The following is a 17519-nucleotide window of genomic DNA, read 5'->3' as shown; positions in this document are numbered from 1 at the left end:
ATGTGTTTGGCGCTATCGTTAACTCACAGTCCAGCTGATGCGTATGGCGCTATCGTTGACCGCCTCTCCACGCAGCAGACGAATCCCGACCGACTTCAGCCTCTCATCGACCATGTCTTCTGGGAGATTAACGATCGGTGGGACAGATAACGACGCCTCACCTTTTGCTGGAATCGAAGGTGACAATTTGATTGGATTACAGCTTGTCAACTTTGACCTCACATAACTTTATACTTGAATTTTATAGCAACATGATGTAGAAAAAGGTATGAAAATAAGATTAATTGATTTAAGCTTATTGCAATATATGTTCTGTTTTGAAATCATTGAACAATAATCAACTGATCGAACACATGCACACAACAACACAGAACACTGATACGGGAAAAACATTCAAGCGCGTAATTAAGCTAAGTAAAGGGCAAGAGGTTTAGTTAAAAATATAACCGTAAATGTCTTAACACTTATCAATTGAACAAGTCAATCTTAACATGAAGCACTCTTTTATCAATAGAATACATTTTGCCATAAATCACAACTTGACCATTTTTTGGCGACAGTTGTACAAATTATAAGATTAATACACAATTTTGTGGCCTCTGCAGAACACTGCAAGTTCAGTAAAATATTGGAAATATGCTACTCTGGTCTCTTGGCACAAATTCTACTCAGTTGCTCACCACCAAGCTCGCTAGATATTTTATACACTTTGTAACTGACATCATTTGTTGACTATCAGCCTACTTGTTCTGGTCTCTTTTAATTCATTTTACTTCTTTGGTTGTTAATTTTGAAATAAAAAAAGTCAAACTATTTTTGGGGCATACCCATTCTTGTTTACTTTATGTTTTCTATAATATTCACACTTACAAAGAATATTACATTAATTTATGTTTCCTTTTGCATCTTACACCCCATGGTGACAAAATATTTATGATTAATCACTCGCAAAATAAAGAAGAAGTTACCTTCACAAACTTTACAGATTTTTATGCGGACTGACTTTCTTACAAACCAACTGACAGAGTTACACAAATATCACACATCCTAGTCAAACTCTGTTTGTGGACCCATGTATAACACAATTATAAAAAAATAATAATTGTACCAAAACAAAATTAATGAGTGTACCAAAATAAAAATTATAAGTGTACCAAGATAAAAAATTATAAGTATACAAAGAGAAAAATAATAAGTGTACCGAGAGTGCGAATCTTGTCTGACAAAGGACTGGGTCCGCCCATGCCGTACATGTTGACAGCACGCACAAGGAACACGTACGTCGTGTCTGGCGCCAAGTCCATGATGGTTACATCTGTCTTTGTGTACAGGAGCCCACTCACTTGCCATGACTGCAATGGAGGTTTTTATACAAGTTTTAGATCCAGTTGTTAAAACATTTAACCCATTTATGCCTAGTGGACTCTCCCATCCTTCTAAATTGGATCAATTTATTTCCAAAATTAGGGATGTCTAGTATATTTATTTCTATTTTTAGAATATTTCTTACAGAAATTCCTTTTAGCAAACAGTGCAGACCCTGATGAGACGCCGCATCATGCGGCGTTTCATCTGGGTCTACGCTGTTTGCCAAGGCCTTGGCAAACAGCGTAGACCCAGATGAGACGCCGCATGATGCGGCGTCTCATCAGGGTCTGCGCTATTTGCTTAAAGGAATGTTTGTAAATTCTGTTCTAAATATAGAAATAAATATACTAGACATCCCTAATTTTGGAAATAAATTGATCCAATTTAGAAGGATGGGAGAGTCCACAAGGCATAAATGGGTTAAAACCCTTGTGCAAGCATATGATCCTTGTTCATGGAAACTGGACTTAATGCATGTGCATAAAGTGCCGTCCCAGATTAGCCTGTGTAGTCTGCACAGGCTAATCCAGAAGGGCATTTTCTGCTTAAACTTGATTTTTTTTCAGAAGAGACTTTCTTTAAACAAAAAAGTCCATAAATGCGGAAAGTGTCATCCCTGTGCGCTTAACTGACACTTTACGCATATGCATTAAGCCCAGTTTTCCCAAAGCGCAGCTCATATAACACGAGGAAAAGCACCTTTGTGGAGCCATAGGCAAAGTATTCCACTTGGTAACCGAGGATCGGGGTGTTATCAGTTATGCGGGTCAACTGCCATGACAACCGCATACTGGTTTCCATGAGGTCGCTAACAACCGGTTTCTCCGGGGCAGCTGGCAACTTGGTAAGGTCAGGAGGGGCTTTCATACGGTCAGGTCCAGAATCCCCTTGGGCTGAAAGGTTTTTAAAAATACAATTTTTATTTTTAAAATGTCTTATGCTTGAACATTTTATATCTTGTGTTGTGCTTCATTGCAAATTGTAGTAACTGCAGCAAAATAAATATCAGTCATCCTACCTTACCCACTTATAGGCTGGACATATGCAGTAAACATACTTAAAAAGCTACTTCATTTCATTAAAAAAACAAGAAACTGTCGGAGACGGGTGATGCTCCCCAAACGTTTATTTGGCACAATATTGCACTATGTATTCAGATAAAAGGAAATGTCTAGTAGTTGGGGGGACAAGAATTGCACTATATGTACAGTTAAAGGAAAATTTCAAAGGGCCATAACTCTGTGAAAAATCATCCGACCAGAACCTGCTGATAAAATGCACATCTCCTCTTGGTAGTGAAGCTTCCCATAAAGTTTTATTGAATTCTGGTCATTAGTTGCTGAGAAATAGCCCGGACAAAAATTGTGCATGGACGGAAGGACACACGGACAGACGAAGCGGCGACTATATGCTCCCCCCAAAAATATTTTGGGGGAGCATAAAAATCAAGGGAATATGATTTCTTTATCGATGCTTCAATGTTATTATTGCACATGATAGAAGCATTTAATTTCAATGAGTTCAACCCCTCAATTACAGAAAACAAAGTAAAACAAGCACTTAAGATAATCCAGGGAAAGCAAGCAAAGAATTGTGGCATAACAAAGCCCTTGATATTTAGTATGATTTAAGGTAGCCCACCTCTAATGATTTCCCGCGATTTATTTTACGATCATTGCAGATCTTAAATGATCGGTTATTTTCGAGAGATGCATTTTATTTTTTTCAAACTTCGAATTTTGATATGTGTTTACCTAATTCATTTAGAATATATTATTTTCACTATAAATATTGACTTTGATCCAATTATTATCTGAAAAATACGATTTCGCGATTTCTTCAAAGAGCGACGAGCCTGTTTACCCGTTTACTTATGGATATATAGTTTAAGGTTGCACTGATGTGAATTTGTCGTGGCCTAGTGGTTAAGGCGATAGTCCAGAAATCTTTTGGGATCTTCCCGCGCAGGTTCGAATCCTGCCGACATCGCATACTTTTTGCGACGCGTTTTATTTCTTTTCTAACGTAATTTGATTTAATATAGCATATAAGCTATGTTTATTGTCAAATATGTTGAAAATTGTAAGAACATTCTTCAATTTTTAAAATTAAAACAACGTTATGGCTAAATTGGGTAATTTACTGCTGAAAATACGAATGATGCATGTTGCATTTTTATTTGTATTTCAAAAAGTAAACGGTAAATCTGTCTATTTCTTGGTATTTTTGCTGTATATAGTGTTTCTATAAAAAATTAGTATAAAATAGAACTTAAATGATACTATTTTGAATTTTATGACACTTTGTTTTTAACCGACCCAATTTTTACTTGGCTGAAATCACTTACATTTCATGGCGCTATTCAATAGATAACAAATTGTAAAAATAAATGTCTGTAAAAGAATACTTATTTCATCTTGTTTAAACGTTAAACACCTTTACTGCATCTGTACACACCAACTGAATGCCCATATTTGAAAATCTCTGAATGAATTATGGAACTTTTATATACCTCAGGGGTGAAAATAAACTGGACAAAAGCCGAGCGTGAGAGTGGTTTTGAAAAAATCGGTATTTTTTTTTTTTAAAGCTTGGAAAGCCAACCTACAAATTTGCATGTAGTTCAGTGAAATGATGCTGATTAGGAAAATAATTAATTAAATTATGTTTGGATATGTGCCCATTAGAGGTGCGCTACCTTAATATAATAGATTTTATAGGCAAAGGGAAGCAACTCCTTACAATACACTCTCAGCATGGCACTTGCAGTGGTTTCCCCTGTCTCACTTCCAGCCCTACAGGTGTAGTTGCCAGAATCAGCTATTTTCAAACCTGCAAAATATAAAAAAATTACCTTTGAATCGTAAATGGTCATTTCCAGGATATCAAGAATACATTAAGTCATGTGTAGGCAAAAATCATTTTATTTAATGGATTATTTATTACTCATTTTGCTTTAAGAAAGTGAATTTCTTTCGGATAAAATACAACTCTTTGTATAAAATCATACTATGTTTGCACTTTGAAAATCGGGAAGAAATAGCTTTCTTATATTGTGATCATAAAAAATTCATAGCCGTTCTTCAGCTTTATATAATCAATACCACAAAATATAATTTTTGAAATGCATAAATCTCCACAACTAATCCAAAAATACAAAATATATCTGTCACTGACTGGAAATCTGAAACGTCCCGGCATCCACGATGGCATATCGAGGCTCTGAGAGAGATAACAGTGCACCGTTCCGATACCAGCGAATCGTGGGAGAGGGGTCCCCAGTGGCCTGGCAGCGCAGAAAAGCATTAGCGTCTTCCGGTAGCGTCTGGTCGTTAGGTCCAAAGCGAATGATCGGTGGAGGTCGAAGGTCGCTCTCTGGAAAAAGAACGCCATCCTCTGCTGAAAATGGGTGACAACGAAAAACGGTGCGTTAGGAAGAAACGAAGAGGGAATTAACAAGCATGCAGGTAAATAAGCGAGTAATGAGTAATAATGATGGGGCGCAGTTCATAAAGCTGGGGGCCGTTTCATAAACAATCGTACAACAATTTTAAATTACGGGAGAATTTTGTAAACTTACTAAGTAGACGAACTAGCTCGCTATGTGCACCAAATATATACGGTGCTTGAGATGCCAATGTAATTTATTAAGTTCTGAACATTTATAATCATTTGATATGGACTTAAAGAATTATGTATCTTTTTAAAAATGTATCGTATCGTAAATGTGTACTACGATGTTTATTGAAATGGTCCCCTGGATTTTTAGAAAGGTTCTAATTAAAGATGAATCTGTTGCAATTTATTTAGTATCGCTCAGACAATGTTTAAATATACCACACATAATTTAATCTTTAAAAGATATATCAATTGATGTCAAAATAAATTAAATACTTGCTTGTATATATTAAATATGTACAATAAAAGGTCATTTACAAAAAACATCAACACAATTTACAAAAGAATATCACCATTATATTTTCTACTAAGGAGACTTATAAACATCACCTTAATATTTTGGAGACTATAGACAAGATAAAGTGTAGTTTTGAACATTATTGTACGTATATTATGCACTATCTGAAATAGAAATACCAGAAAAACAAAAATGCTGAAAAAAGGCTATAATATTTTGTTAAATTCTTGTGTTGGAATAATATTTATGCCTAATTAGGACTGAAACTAGATTACATTTAATTTGGTGTCCTCATCTGTGTTCTTTAAAAAACACATCTCAATAATTGTGTGAGTCACTCGAGTAACTTTTCTTGGTAAAACCAATACTTTGTTATCAACAATTCACCTAGTGATTACGCTGCGACAACAAGAAAGCTGGATGGTATCATATTGCAATAAGATTTTTGTTTTTGTTCCACTTAGCTTCAATGTGTTGCATAGTTTATACACTTTATCCTTATCATAAATGGAAAATTAAAACAGGTGAGAATTGCATTTTTGTGATATTATCTTAATTGATTTAGAAAAACATTTCACATTTTAGTGTGCATTGAAATAAATACATTCCCAGAACAATTTTCATGATAACAACCAGTTTGATAAATTCATAAACTAACCAAAAGCTGTAATCAATTAACAACATCTCTTCTTTGAATTCCTCACACAGCTGATTAGAATATGATATAAACAAAATACAAATTAGCAAAAAAGTATAAATAATTTAATTCAAATAAAAGATTTTTCAGTACAAAGATATTAAAATATTTGATGTATGCACCATGTGTGGCGAATATTCTCATAGTTGCAAAATTAATTAAGTTCTATACAAAATTTTTGCACAATTGGTTTTGTTTGGTAAACAATTAACGGCATCTTTATAACCTGAACCTGATTAGCGCATGGAGTATTAAAGCAATAGTTGAAAGCATTATGCAGATGTGATTAGTGGACTCAAAGGGAACTAATGTGGTAGTGGGTCTGTAAGTCGACATTAAATCAGTGCAATGTAACCTCGTTAAGCATGGAAAACAAGCATAAGGAAAGAATCAAAAGGGTGAAAATGCTTTCATAATGAAATTTCAGGAGTAAGTTATTGAGTTTAAGTACCATGCTAGTATTTTTTAAAGGCAAACAAGTGTTTTGAACTTTAATTTCTGGATTAGGGCTTATACTTTGAATAGTGATTAACCATGTTCTTAGATTAACCCATTTATGCCTAGCGTCTAGAAAAAAGGCCTTGGCAAACAGCCTAGACCCAGATGAGACGCTGCATGATGCGGCGTCACATCAGGGTCTGCACTGTTTGCTTAAAGGAATTTCTGTAAGAAATATTATAAATATAGAAATAAATATACTAGACATCCCTAATTTTGGAAATAAATTGATCCAATTTAGAAGGATGGGAGAGTCCACTAGGCATAAATGGGTTAACTAGAAAGTATATGTGTAACCACTATGAATGTGTTCTACCAGTGATGTCAGGAAGATTTTCTACAGTTCCATATGTTTGATGCCAAAAAAAAATGCACTGTTTTTTTAATCCTTCCATTTTACCCTTTACCACTTAGATACGTATTTTTACGAATTTTTAGTCCCTTAGAAAGTTAAATTTAAATTTAATAAATTTTAAATGCATTATTTCCAACCCTTAGATACTGATGACCAGCAATCAGCATAACACCTAAACATAATGTGAGTTACTCGCAGGCTGTTCTGGTTTTATGCTGTTTGCACACAGCCATTTGCACTTTACTTCTGAGTGGAGAAAGGGTTAATCAAATTTAGCACCTTCAAATGCAATTTCATGACATTTTCACATTATCAGGTTCATTTTAAAATCTATCCTCTTCTCAATATAAACCACTTTATCTCCACCTTTCAAACATAATATCTTGCTATCTTGCACCAGTGTTTTTTTTAATTTATGAAATTTCCCCGAATATCCTTATTTAAAGATGTATATATTATAATTTTGAAGAATTGTGGTTTTATTCCTTTTTTTAATCCCAAATAACAACATTGGAATATTAACCAATCAATATATTTTAGGACATTACTTCTATATCAACTTTGCATTTCTATTGGTATTCTCATGATATATGATGTTTAAGCCCTTTACCACTTAGATACATATTTTGACACATTTGTTGTCCCTTAGAAAATTTTATTTAATTAAAGATCTTTCTTACTCAATTCAAGTTTAAAAGGCTTCATTTCCAACCCTTAGAAACTGATGAGCAACAAACAGTATTTAACCTGAACAGAGTGTGAGTTACTCGCAGGCTTTTCTGGTTGTTTTATACTGGTTGCAAAAGCCATTTTCACTTTGCTTCTTATGGGGGAAAGGGTTAAGTGGTTGATTGCAAAGAATGAATTTTGTACTTTTAACTTTAACGTTTTATTTCAGTTACCGTTAGAAAGGGTATGTTTGTCTTTATATTCATCGGTCTACTGACAATTTTAATCATAAACCATCAACAAACGTGCTATTTCATGTATCATTTACTTTAAATATTAATCTTCAAGGCAAAAAAAACATATTCCAGAAAGCATTCTTGGAAGACAAAAGCCCCCAAGAAATAAAAACACACAAAAGTGACTCACAAAATGGCACAAGAAAGTGTTGAAAAGCAAAATCACGCTTGAAACAAAATGTAAATTAACCGAAACGCCTTCCTTGCTATTTTTGCAGTTTTTGCCAGGAAAAGCTTTCACACAGCTGTGTACGTCAGTCAAGGAAGAAATTGTTAATAAACAATATTTTTACTAATTTCTGGGGTGCAAATTGAATGCAACTTGTGGTGCATTTAAGACAGGCAGCGGTACAAATTATGGCAATTAGTGTGAGTCAGAGTTTAGAAATGCATTCTGAGGCAGACGCAGTTATTAATTTCACAATATTTCTCCATTCTTTTTGGCAGAATTGTACAGAAATATAATTTTAAGGAGCTATCTACGCATCACCACTGACTTCCTACATAATCTGACAGTTTAGTGTTCGAAAATCACTTAAATTCTGTCCATTCTAAGATTGATGTCTTATTCCAAATTTACAGCATTATATGTGAAGTTAATTTTGTGTTCCATTTTAAAATATGTCAGAGAAGTTGGTTTTGTTTTTCTAATTTTTTGTAGACAGCATTTCCATTTCTGAAGTCAACCGAATATATTGGCTCTGTGTAAGGTTATAATTAGGACGTATTATATATACAAGTTATGCATATAAGCTATAAAGTTGATACTTTTCTTTTCTTTATTTGAAGGAATATTACAATAATCTAACATACAAATTATGCTACTAATGAGGTGTATGAAAGCAAATGGTAAGGAAAGTTCAATAGAGGGTACAATTAATGTACACAAATAAAGAAATAAAATACTACTACAAATAATATTAAGCAAACTAACTAATTTGTAAACTAAATAAACACGATGAACTGAAGCCATTTTAAACTGAAAAATACTGAACTAAATATTTGAACAAAAACAATGCTGAATTTAACATAAAATCTATTTATTGTAAAATCTTATTTTTGAATTATTTCCCACACAGTGTTCATAACAAGGCTCAAAACAATCAATACTTTTGTTAACCCTTTGCATGCTGGGAAATTTGTCGTCTGCTAAATTGTCGTCTGCAGAATTTCTAAAATTAGCATTTTCTTCGATTTTTTTCAAAGAATACTATTAGAATAGCAAACAGTTTGGATCCTGATGAGATGCCACTTTCTGTGGCGTCTCATCTGGATCCAAACTGTTTGCAAAGGCCTTTAAAATTCGGTTCCTGCACTGAAAGGGTTAAGTAAAATGTGATGTACCTTGTAAAATGCGACTTAACCAGTTACCACTTAGATATGTATTTTGACGCATTTGTAGTCCCTAAGAAAGTTAAATTTAATAAAAGGCCTTTCTTACTAGTTTCAAGTTTTAAAGACTTCATTTCCAATCCTTAGATACTGATGAGCAGCAAACAGAATAAAACCTGAACAGACTGCGTGTTACTCGCAGGCTGTTCTGGATTTATGCTGTTTGCACATGGCCATTTTTATTTTCCATCTGAGTGGGAAAGGGTTAAGTACATAACAAGCAAGCAATAACAATCAATAGTAAAAGAAATAATTGTTTATAATCACTTTCAGTCGCTATAATTGCAAATGTCCAAAATGATTGAGACGCTTTTAATTTATTTCCTTCACCCTCATGTCAACCACTAATCTGGCACATATGCGCTCGTATTTAACCCATTTATGCCTAGCGTCTAGAAAACAAGGCCTTGGAAAATGCGGCATCTCATCAGGGTCTGCCCTGGTTGCATAAAGGAATTTCTGTAAGAAATATTCTAAATATAGAAACAGGAGGGCCATGATGGCCCTGAATCGCTCACCTGACTAACCAAATACAATCCCAACCTAGATTTCATCAAGATAAACATTCTGACCGAATTTCATAAAGATTGGATGTAAACTGTGACCTCTATTGTCTACACAAGGTTTTTCTTTTATTTGACCTAGTGACCTAGTTTTTGACCTCAGATGACCCAAATACAATCCCAACCCAGATTTCACCAAGATAAACATTCTGACCAAATTTCATAAAGATTGGATGAAAACTGCGACCTCTATTGTCTACACAAGGTTTTTCTATTATTTGACCTAGGTTTTGACCTAGTGACCTAGTTTTTGACCCCAGATGACCCAAATACAATCCCAACCCAGATTTCATCAAGATAAACATTCTGACCACATTTCATAAAGATTGGAAGAAAACTGTAACCTCTACTGTCTACACAAGGGTTTTCTATTATTTGACCTTGTTTTTGACCTAGTGACCTAGTTTTTGACCCCAGATAACCAAATACAATCCTAACCCAGATTTCATCAAAATAAACATTCTGACCAAAGTTCATAAAGATTGGATGAAAACTGCGACCTCTATTGTCTACACAAGGTTTTTTTCTATTATTTGACCCAGTTTTTGACCTAGTTACCTAGTTTTTGACCTAGTGACCTTGTTTTTGACCCCAGATGACCTAAATAAAACCCCAACCCAGATTTCATCAAGATTAACATTCTGACCAAATTTCATAAAGATTGGATGAAAACTGTGACCTCTACTGTCTACACAAACAAATTGTTGACGTTTTATCTATTATTTAACCTAGAAACCTAGTTTTTTTACCTCAGATGACCCAAATACAATCCCAACCCAGATTTCACCAAGATAAACATTTAGACCAAATTTCATAAAGATTGCATGAAAACTGCGACCTCTATTGTCTACACGAGGTTTTTCTATTATTTGACCTAGTTTTTGACCTAGTGACCTAGTTTTTGACCCCAGATGAACCAAATACAATCCCAACCCAGATTTCATGAAGATAAACATTCTGACCAAATTTCATAAAGATTGGATGAAAACTGCGACCTCTATTGTCTACACAAGGTTTTCCTATTAATTGACCTATTATGTGACCTAGTTTTTGACCTAGTGACCTAGTTTTTGACCCCAGATGACCTAAATACAATCCCAACCCAGATTTCATCAAGATAAACATTCTGACCAAATTTCATAAAGATTGGATGAAAACTGTGACCTCTACTGTCTACACAAAAAAAATTGTTGACGGACGGACAGACGGACGCACACACAACGGACATCACATGGTCACATAAGCTCACCATGTCACTTCGTGACTGGTGAGCTAAAAAAGTACACTAGAAATCCCTAATTTTGGAAATAAATTCATCCAATTTAGAAGGATGAGAGAGTCCACTAGGCATAAATGGGTTAATTCAAGGTATAATAATTGACAAGGCTTACTCTGGCATTTGCAGAATAACCCCGTGGGTACAAATTTGGAAATTGGCTGATAAAATTTCCATTCAGCTATAACTTTGTATTCACAAAACCCCCTAAAAAAGCTAAATGTATAGATTATACATGTTATAACATAACTTTAACGTAAGGATAGTTTTGTGCCAGAGGGAGCCCTGATTGGCATGAGGAAATGAAGACGTCACATTGGAGTAAATGTCAGTAAATTTTTGGCTTAATATTTTACAGCCTGTGCTTTTTTGATTGGGGAAAAAATGCAAAAGACCATGAAATTAAGAAAAATTAACATTATTAATATGATTATAAATAACAGTATACCAATAGTTTATAAGTGCATGTTTAACTGCTTGCTTAAATTTATATTATAAAGTGCTAGGGAATTAAATTGCTGTAAAATAAACTCAATAAACCAATTTTTGAGTTTTTTTATAGGAAAAACATTTTTTTTTAAACACAGTTACTTTTTGCCATTAGAAAACACTCTTTTTTCACTTTTTGCAATTGGGAAACAGCCTGTAAGAGGCTGTAACTTTGGGCAAATAAAATTCAGTGAATGTTAACCTACTGACCTCGGACTGTCAGGAGGGCGGTGGCCTCTGCAGGCTGACTGTTGGAGCCAATAGCTTTGCACGTGTACTCTCCGCCATCTGATTTCATGACCCGCTCTATACGCAGTGTGCCGTCATCTGCCACTGACATGCGGCCATCCGCATATACTTTGTTTTCAAACATTAGCTCCTGTAAGGAATAATTCAGATACTCAATGTAAGTCCACAGGCAACTTAACCCTTTGCATGCTGGGAAATTTGTCGTCTGCTAAAATGTTGTCTGCTAAATTTCTAAAATTAGCATTTTCTTCGATTTTTTCAAAGAATACTATCAGAATAGCAAACAGTTTGGATCCTGATGAGACGCCAGGTTCTCATCTGGATCCAAACTGTTTGCACAGGCTTTCAAAATTTGGTTCCCGCACTGAAAGAGTTAAGACAGTACTGGGTTAACGTTTAATATTGGTAAGTTTATTATGAAAAAACAACAACATTAAAATCATGTGGAATATTGTTAGTTATGTAGAAAAATGACCAAAATGAGAGAATTAATACCAAACAAGCAGTGTAGAATAGTTAGGTTGTGCAAAACATAGAACAAGTTGTAATGACCAAAATGTTTGGAATATTTAATGATGTGTGGAATATTTATGGAGTCATGACAAATATTTACCATAATGTGTGCAATATTTACCGAGGATGATTTAGTCTCCCAGTAGATGGTGGGTTCAGGATTTCCCAGTACCTTACACGGCAGACTCACTGTCCTACCCACAGCTACGATCTGATTGGACGGTTTAATTACTATCGATGGGGCAACTGGGAAAGAAAAACATGAAATTATAAAACAATTATTTATTCTTATATTTGATAATATACTGTTGTTGACTGGAGGACCAAACTCTGATGTGACGGATTGATAAAAATTTGACATCATCAACCGTCGATTATTAATTTTTGTAGTTCGATTGATGGGGCAACTGTGAAATAAAAATGTGACATTATCAAAATGTGAATGTTAATTCATATATTTGATTATGTACCTTTATTGGCTAATGACATCACAAAAAAGGAAGATTATATTAATTTTTATATTTAATAATACACTATTATAGACTAGAGGGCAAACGGATATGATCTGATAAAGGCAGGCAGAAAGGAACATTTACCAAAGTGCAGAATAATGTGTCCCAGCTGCAGGGTTTTGTATTTTAGAACAAGAGATGTGTTTGTCAGAAACACAATGCCCCCTAATGCGCCGCTTTTTAGTGTGTTGTTTTACCTTTGACCTTGAAGGATGACCTTGACCTTTCACCACTCAAAATGTGCAGCTCCATGAGATACACATGCATGCCAAATATCAAGTTGCTATGTTCAATATTTCAAAAGTTATTGCAAAACTTTACTGTACAGTAAAGTTTTGGGACAGAATGACAGACAGGAAGAAAGAAAGAAAACAAGTTTTCTTTTGTTTAAACTAATGACTCTGATAAAACCTGATTATCAAGAATAATAAATAAATTGTATGCACCAACCAATTATTAATATATCATATCATAATATTTGTTTTTTTCGTAAGGAGAAAGACGATAAAAGTAATCAGAACATAATGTAATATTCTTTCAAGAATCCTGTTATTGTTTCTTGAAATTGTTCCATGAAATACATACCATAAAATTGCACTTATACAAAACTTCTTTTATCAAAATTTATTAATTCAAATGTAAAATGTCATGTATTAGTTTATTCATTTAGTTATACCACTTATCAATTGACTATCGTCACAACTTTTTCACATTCAATCATGTTTCCTGATAGCAGTCAAAATCAAACTCACAGTAAACGTTGAGCACTGCTACTGCTTCAGCCTTCCCCGCATTGTTCTCGGCCGTACAAACATATGTGCCATTGTCTTCGGGTGAAACATTTGTTATCTCAAGCATCGACTCAACGGGGATGCGCCAGCTTTTGCGATTGCCGCCGCCCTTTTTGGACCAGACAATTCGAGCATCTGTCCCTCCCGATGCTACACACGTAAACTGGACCGTGGCACCTTTGTCTACTGTCGTGTCCTTTGGATATTCAATTATCTGGGGAATATCTGCAAAATTATGAACCCTTGGTTCATTTTGAGCACATTAATAGTGTGGGTTATTTTTGCTATTTTTGGGGATGACATTGGGCCCTATTCTCAATGTCAAAAAGTATAAATTGTTCACTAATTTAAATTCCCAATTGAAGGTTAAAAAGTATATATTAACCCATTTATGCCTAGTGGACTCTCCCATCCTTCTAAATTGGATCAATTTATTTCCAAAATTAGGGATGTCTAGTATACTGTAAACGTATAGAAATTCGTCGGTATGAAATTTCGTGGTTTAATGAAAAACAACTAATTCGTTGACACGTAATTTCGTGGATTTCAAATAAAAAACAACTAATTTTTTGATACGTAATTTTGTGGTTTTCAAATTTTCGGGGAAGACTGACCGTCATAATAATAAAACTTTTATTAAAACAAGCAGAGTAATAACGAAGCATAATATGATTATCTGTGTTGACAGCAATACTTGAGGTTAATGTGCACTGAAGAATGAAAGTGTTGCCGATTATTGTCGATAAGAGCGATAAAGCGGCGCACTTGTGGGTCCCTGCTCGCTAATTGCCATCAATGTTGTTTTGACAATATTTGCAATTCTCAGCGGAATCGGTCCCATAATAGTAACAATTGAGTAATACTAGTACATGGTTCATCTTCCGTTACATGATTTCTTGAAGACATACATTTTGGTATTCCTTTGCACAAGCCTTATTTGTTCACAATGTTGAATCATTTATACTGTCTTTTTATGATACTACCTGTCCAAAAAGCTTTTATATGGAAATGGCGTGTTATCTCACTTATCACAAGTCTGCATTGATATGTTACATGTACGTGAATATCGTTTGCACGATTCTCTAAAGTCATACCTAGCCGTCTCCATTTGCAAACGCATGCCATTCACGTACATTTGTTGTTATCTCCTGTTTCAGGAGTATGTGAGGACGACGCCGACAATTGTGCTGACTTTAAAGAGATCGTTTGCCCAAACCCGGCCTTGAACACGAAATGTGCAAAGACTTGCGGGCTATGTTCAGGTAAAAATGTGTGCGGTCCGTTTCGGGGTTTTACACAACATTTAAAGGGACTTTTTCGTGTAAAAGGGCCACACATGGGGTCAATTTTAAAATTATCTGAATTTGACCAAACACATGGCAAAGAATAACGGATACTACTTTGCATACTGTAAATGTATAGAAATTCGTCGATATGAAATTTCGTGGTTTAATAAAAAAAAACAACTAATTCGTTGACACGTAATTTCTTGGATTTCAAATAAAAAATAACTAATTCATTGATACGTAATTCATGGATTTAAAATTTTCGGGGAAGACTGACCGTCCTAATAATTAAACTTTTATTAAAACAACCAGAGTTATAACGAAGCATAATCTGCTTATCTGTGTTGACAGCAAGACTTGAGGTTAATGTGCACTGAAGCAAGAAAGTGTTGCCGATAATTGTCTATAAGAGCGATATAGCGGCGCACTTGTGGGTCCCCGCTCGCTAATTGCCACCAATGTTGTTTTGACAATATTTGCAATTCTCAGCGTAACAATTGAGTAATAAGGTCCCCTAAATACACGTGTGATAACCTTTATGTCTCTTTTAACTTTAGTTGGCACGAATTGACATATGTGATCAATCTGCAAATTAAATTTGATGACGCCACGTAAAAGAGAACAATCGTTGATGTACAGTTTAAATACCGTGCTTGATTTAAAAAGTATTATTACCATTTTCAATTCGGAAATATTTTAATTAGTCAAGATATAGTGTAATTTGATCTACTGAAGTGAAGTACTTTTTACAAAAAGCAAATATCTCGGATAACCGAAAACAAAATAAAATGTCGGAAATGACATTCGGAAATGACCGATTTCGGATTAAAAATGTATAAATAATCGTTGGTACTTGAATTCGTGGTTTAGCTCACCAACGAAATCCACGAAAATTCGTACCACACGAAATTTAATGGTTTTACAGTACTTATTTCTGTATTTAGAATATTTCTTACAGAAATTCCTTTAAGCAAACAGCGCAGACCCTGATGAGACTCCGCATCATGTGGCGTCTCATCTGGTTCTAAACTCTTTGCCAATGACTTTTTTCTAGACGCTAGGCATAAATAGGTTAATTTGTTAAAATCTCAACCTGTAGTTCATCTTCCGATCCAGCTCTAGAAGTTCATCATAACTATAAACTAGAAAACACGTATGCTAAATTAAGAGCAATTCTTAGCAAACAAGCCACAAAATTACCGATCTCCCAATTTGTGATGATACAATACAATTTTTTGCAATCAAAAGGAGCCCCATAACCAAAATAATGAAAAGACACACTGATTTATCAAAGCACCAAGTCAATGACAAAGAAAACAACAGCAATTGCTTTGCCTTTGTCTGAGGTTGATAACTTGTCCAAGGATATCAGGGAAAGTTATTAAATTATGCAAGCAGGTGCTTCAATTTATAATTTGAATATATGTCTCATTAAAATGTTAATATTTAGGAAGTTTTTCAAGCCTAATCTACAACCATCTTATCAAGAAAATAGCATATTTAACCAATTGTGCTAACATCACCCTTGATAATTTTTTAAATAGACAAAAAGTAGATAAAATTAACAAAGACAGTAAAACAATTCAATAATGCATACAGGAAGTACATAGCTTGAGTGTGTGTGTGTAAGTCAGAGTTTATTTACATGTCATCCTCAAGTCTTTGAGACTACCTTATGTGCTGACCTGCCCCTGTGACCTTTCAGGAGACAAATTTTGAGACAAATAAAACTAGAGTTTGCCAAGCAATATTGTCCCATTCCGGTGAAAGTCCACCATTGTCAGTATTTTTTTAAATTTTTGACGTAGGCACAATATGAAATGACGTGCATAATCTCCATATTGCCATCTATCCACGTTTCAAGTTTCATGAAAAAATATGAAGAACTTTTAAAGTTATCGCAGGATCCAGAAAAGTGTGATGGACTGACTGACTGACTGACAGACAGACTGACAGACAGACAGACAGACAGAGTGCAAACCATAAGTCCCCTCCGGTTTCACCGGTAGGGGACAATAAAATTTACCCTGGCTGCCCAAGTATTCGTCCAAAATATAATTTTCAGAAGCCCAGAAAGCAGTGGCCAATGAGACCTAATTGTACACTAGTTGTCATGTACAGTACATCTGCTGCTCCTCAATTTGTAATTTTTATGCTAAAAGATGAAGTATTATTCCCAACTCTCATCACACCTATGTAAAACTATAGTTCCAGTTTCAACCGCTTATTACCTAGAACCTCAAGTTCTGCAGGCCCACTCTTACGTTCCCCCGCCACATTGGACGCCACACAAACATACGACCCCTGGTCAGACTTGGTCACACGCTCAATCACAAGATCCCCATTTTTCTCAACACGAACACGTTCGTCTCCTTTTGAGCCCAAGTCGATGGGTTTATCTTCGTGCTGCCACTTGACCTGAGGCTCAGGGTCGCCGCGTGGAGGCTTACATCTCAACACTGCACGGGCGCCCAGAGACGCTGTCATGTGTTCCGGCTCCTCGCGAAAGTCATCTTTTATCACTGAAATTGTACAAGAGATTATATTTTAACAAGAGATTGCAAAGCAATATTGTCCCCTACATGTGAAACTCCACCATTGTCAGTATTTTTTTATATTTTTTTCAATACATTTGTTGCCATAGCAACA

The 17519-nt window shown here is 34.9% G+C and overlaps 1 protein-coding gene across 6 annotated transcripts in view; it reads right to left on the bottom strand.

Moving 5' to 3' along the window:
* Window positions 1-17519, bottom strand: part of LOC127881817 (roundabout homolog 2-like) — a 114191-nt gene that overhangs the window by 23818 nt on the left and 72854 nt on the right. For 4 of the 6 annotated variants that reach the window (XM_052429951.1, XM_052429954.1, XM_052429955.1 and 1 more), the window contains exons 5-13: window positions 17102-17392; window positions 13546-13809; window positions 12403-12527; window positions 11730-11898; window positions 4546-4767; window positions 4111-4200; window positions 2068-2261; window positions 1202-1352; window positions 28-167 (exon numbers count right to left, since the gene is read on the bottom strand). In XM_052429951.1, the coding sequence (XP_052285911.1) occupies window positions 28-167; window positions 1202-1352; window positions 2068-2261; window positions 4111-4200; window positions 4546-4767; window positions 11730-11898; window positions 12403-12527; window positions 13546-13809; window positions 17102-17392 (1646 nt within the window). The remainder of the gene's footprint in view (window positions 1-27; window positions 168-1201; window positions 1353-2067; window positions 2262-4110; window positions 4201-4545; window positions 4768-11729; window positions 11899-12402; window positions 12528-13545; window positions 13810-17101; window positions 17393-17519) is intronic. The other 2 variants (XM_052429952.1, XM_052429956.1) reach the window with 2 other exon arrangements.

This window comes from Dreissena polymorpha, chromosome 5 (genome assembly GCF_020536995.1).
Source record: "Dreissena polymorpha isolate Duluth1 chromosome 5, UMN_Dpol_1.0, whole genome shotgun sequence".
Classification (NCBI taxonomy): Eukaryota; Metazoa; Mollusca; class Bivalvia; order Myida; family Dreissenidae; genus Dreissena; species Dreissena polymorpha.
This window is presented reverse-complemented; position numbering and strand designations above follow the sequence as displayed.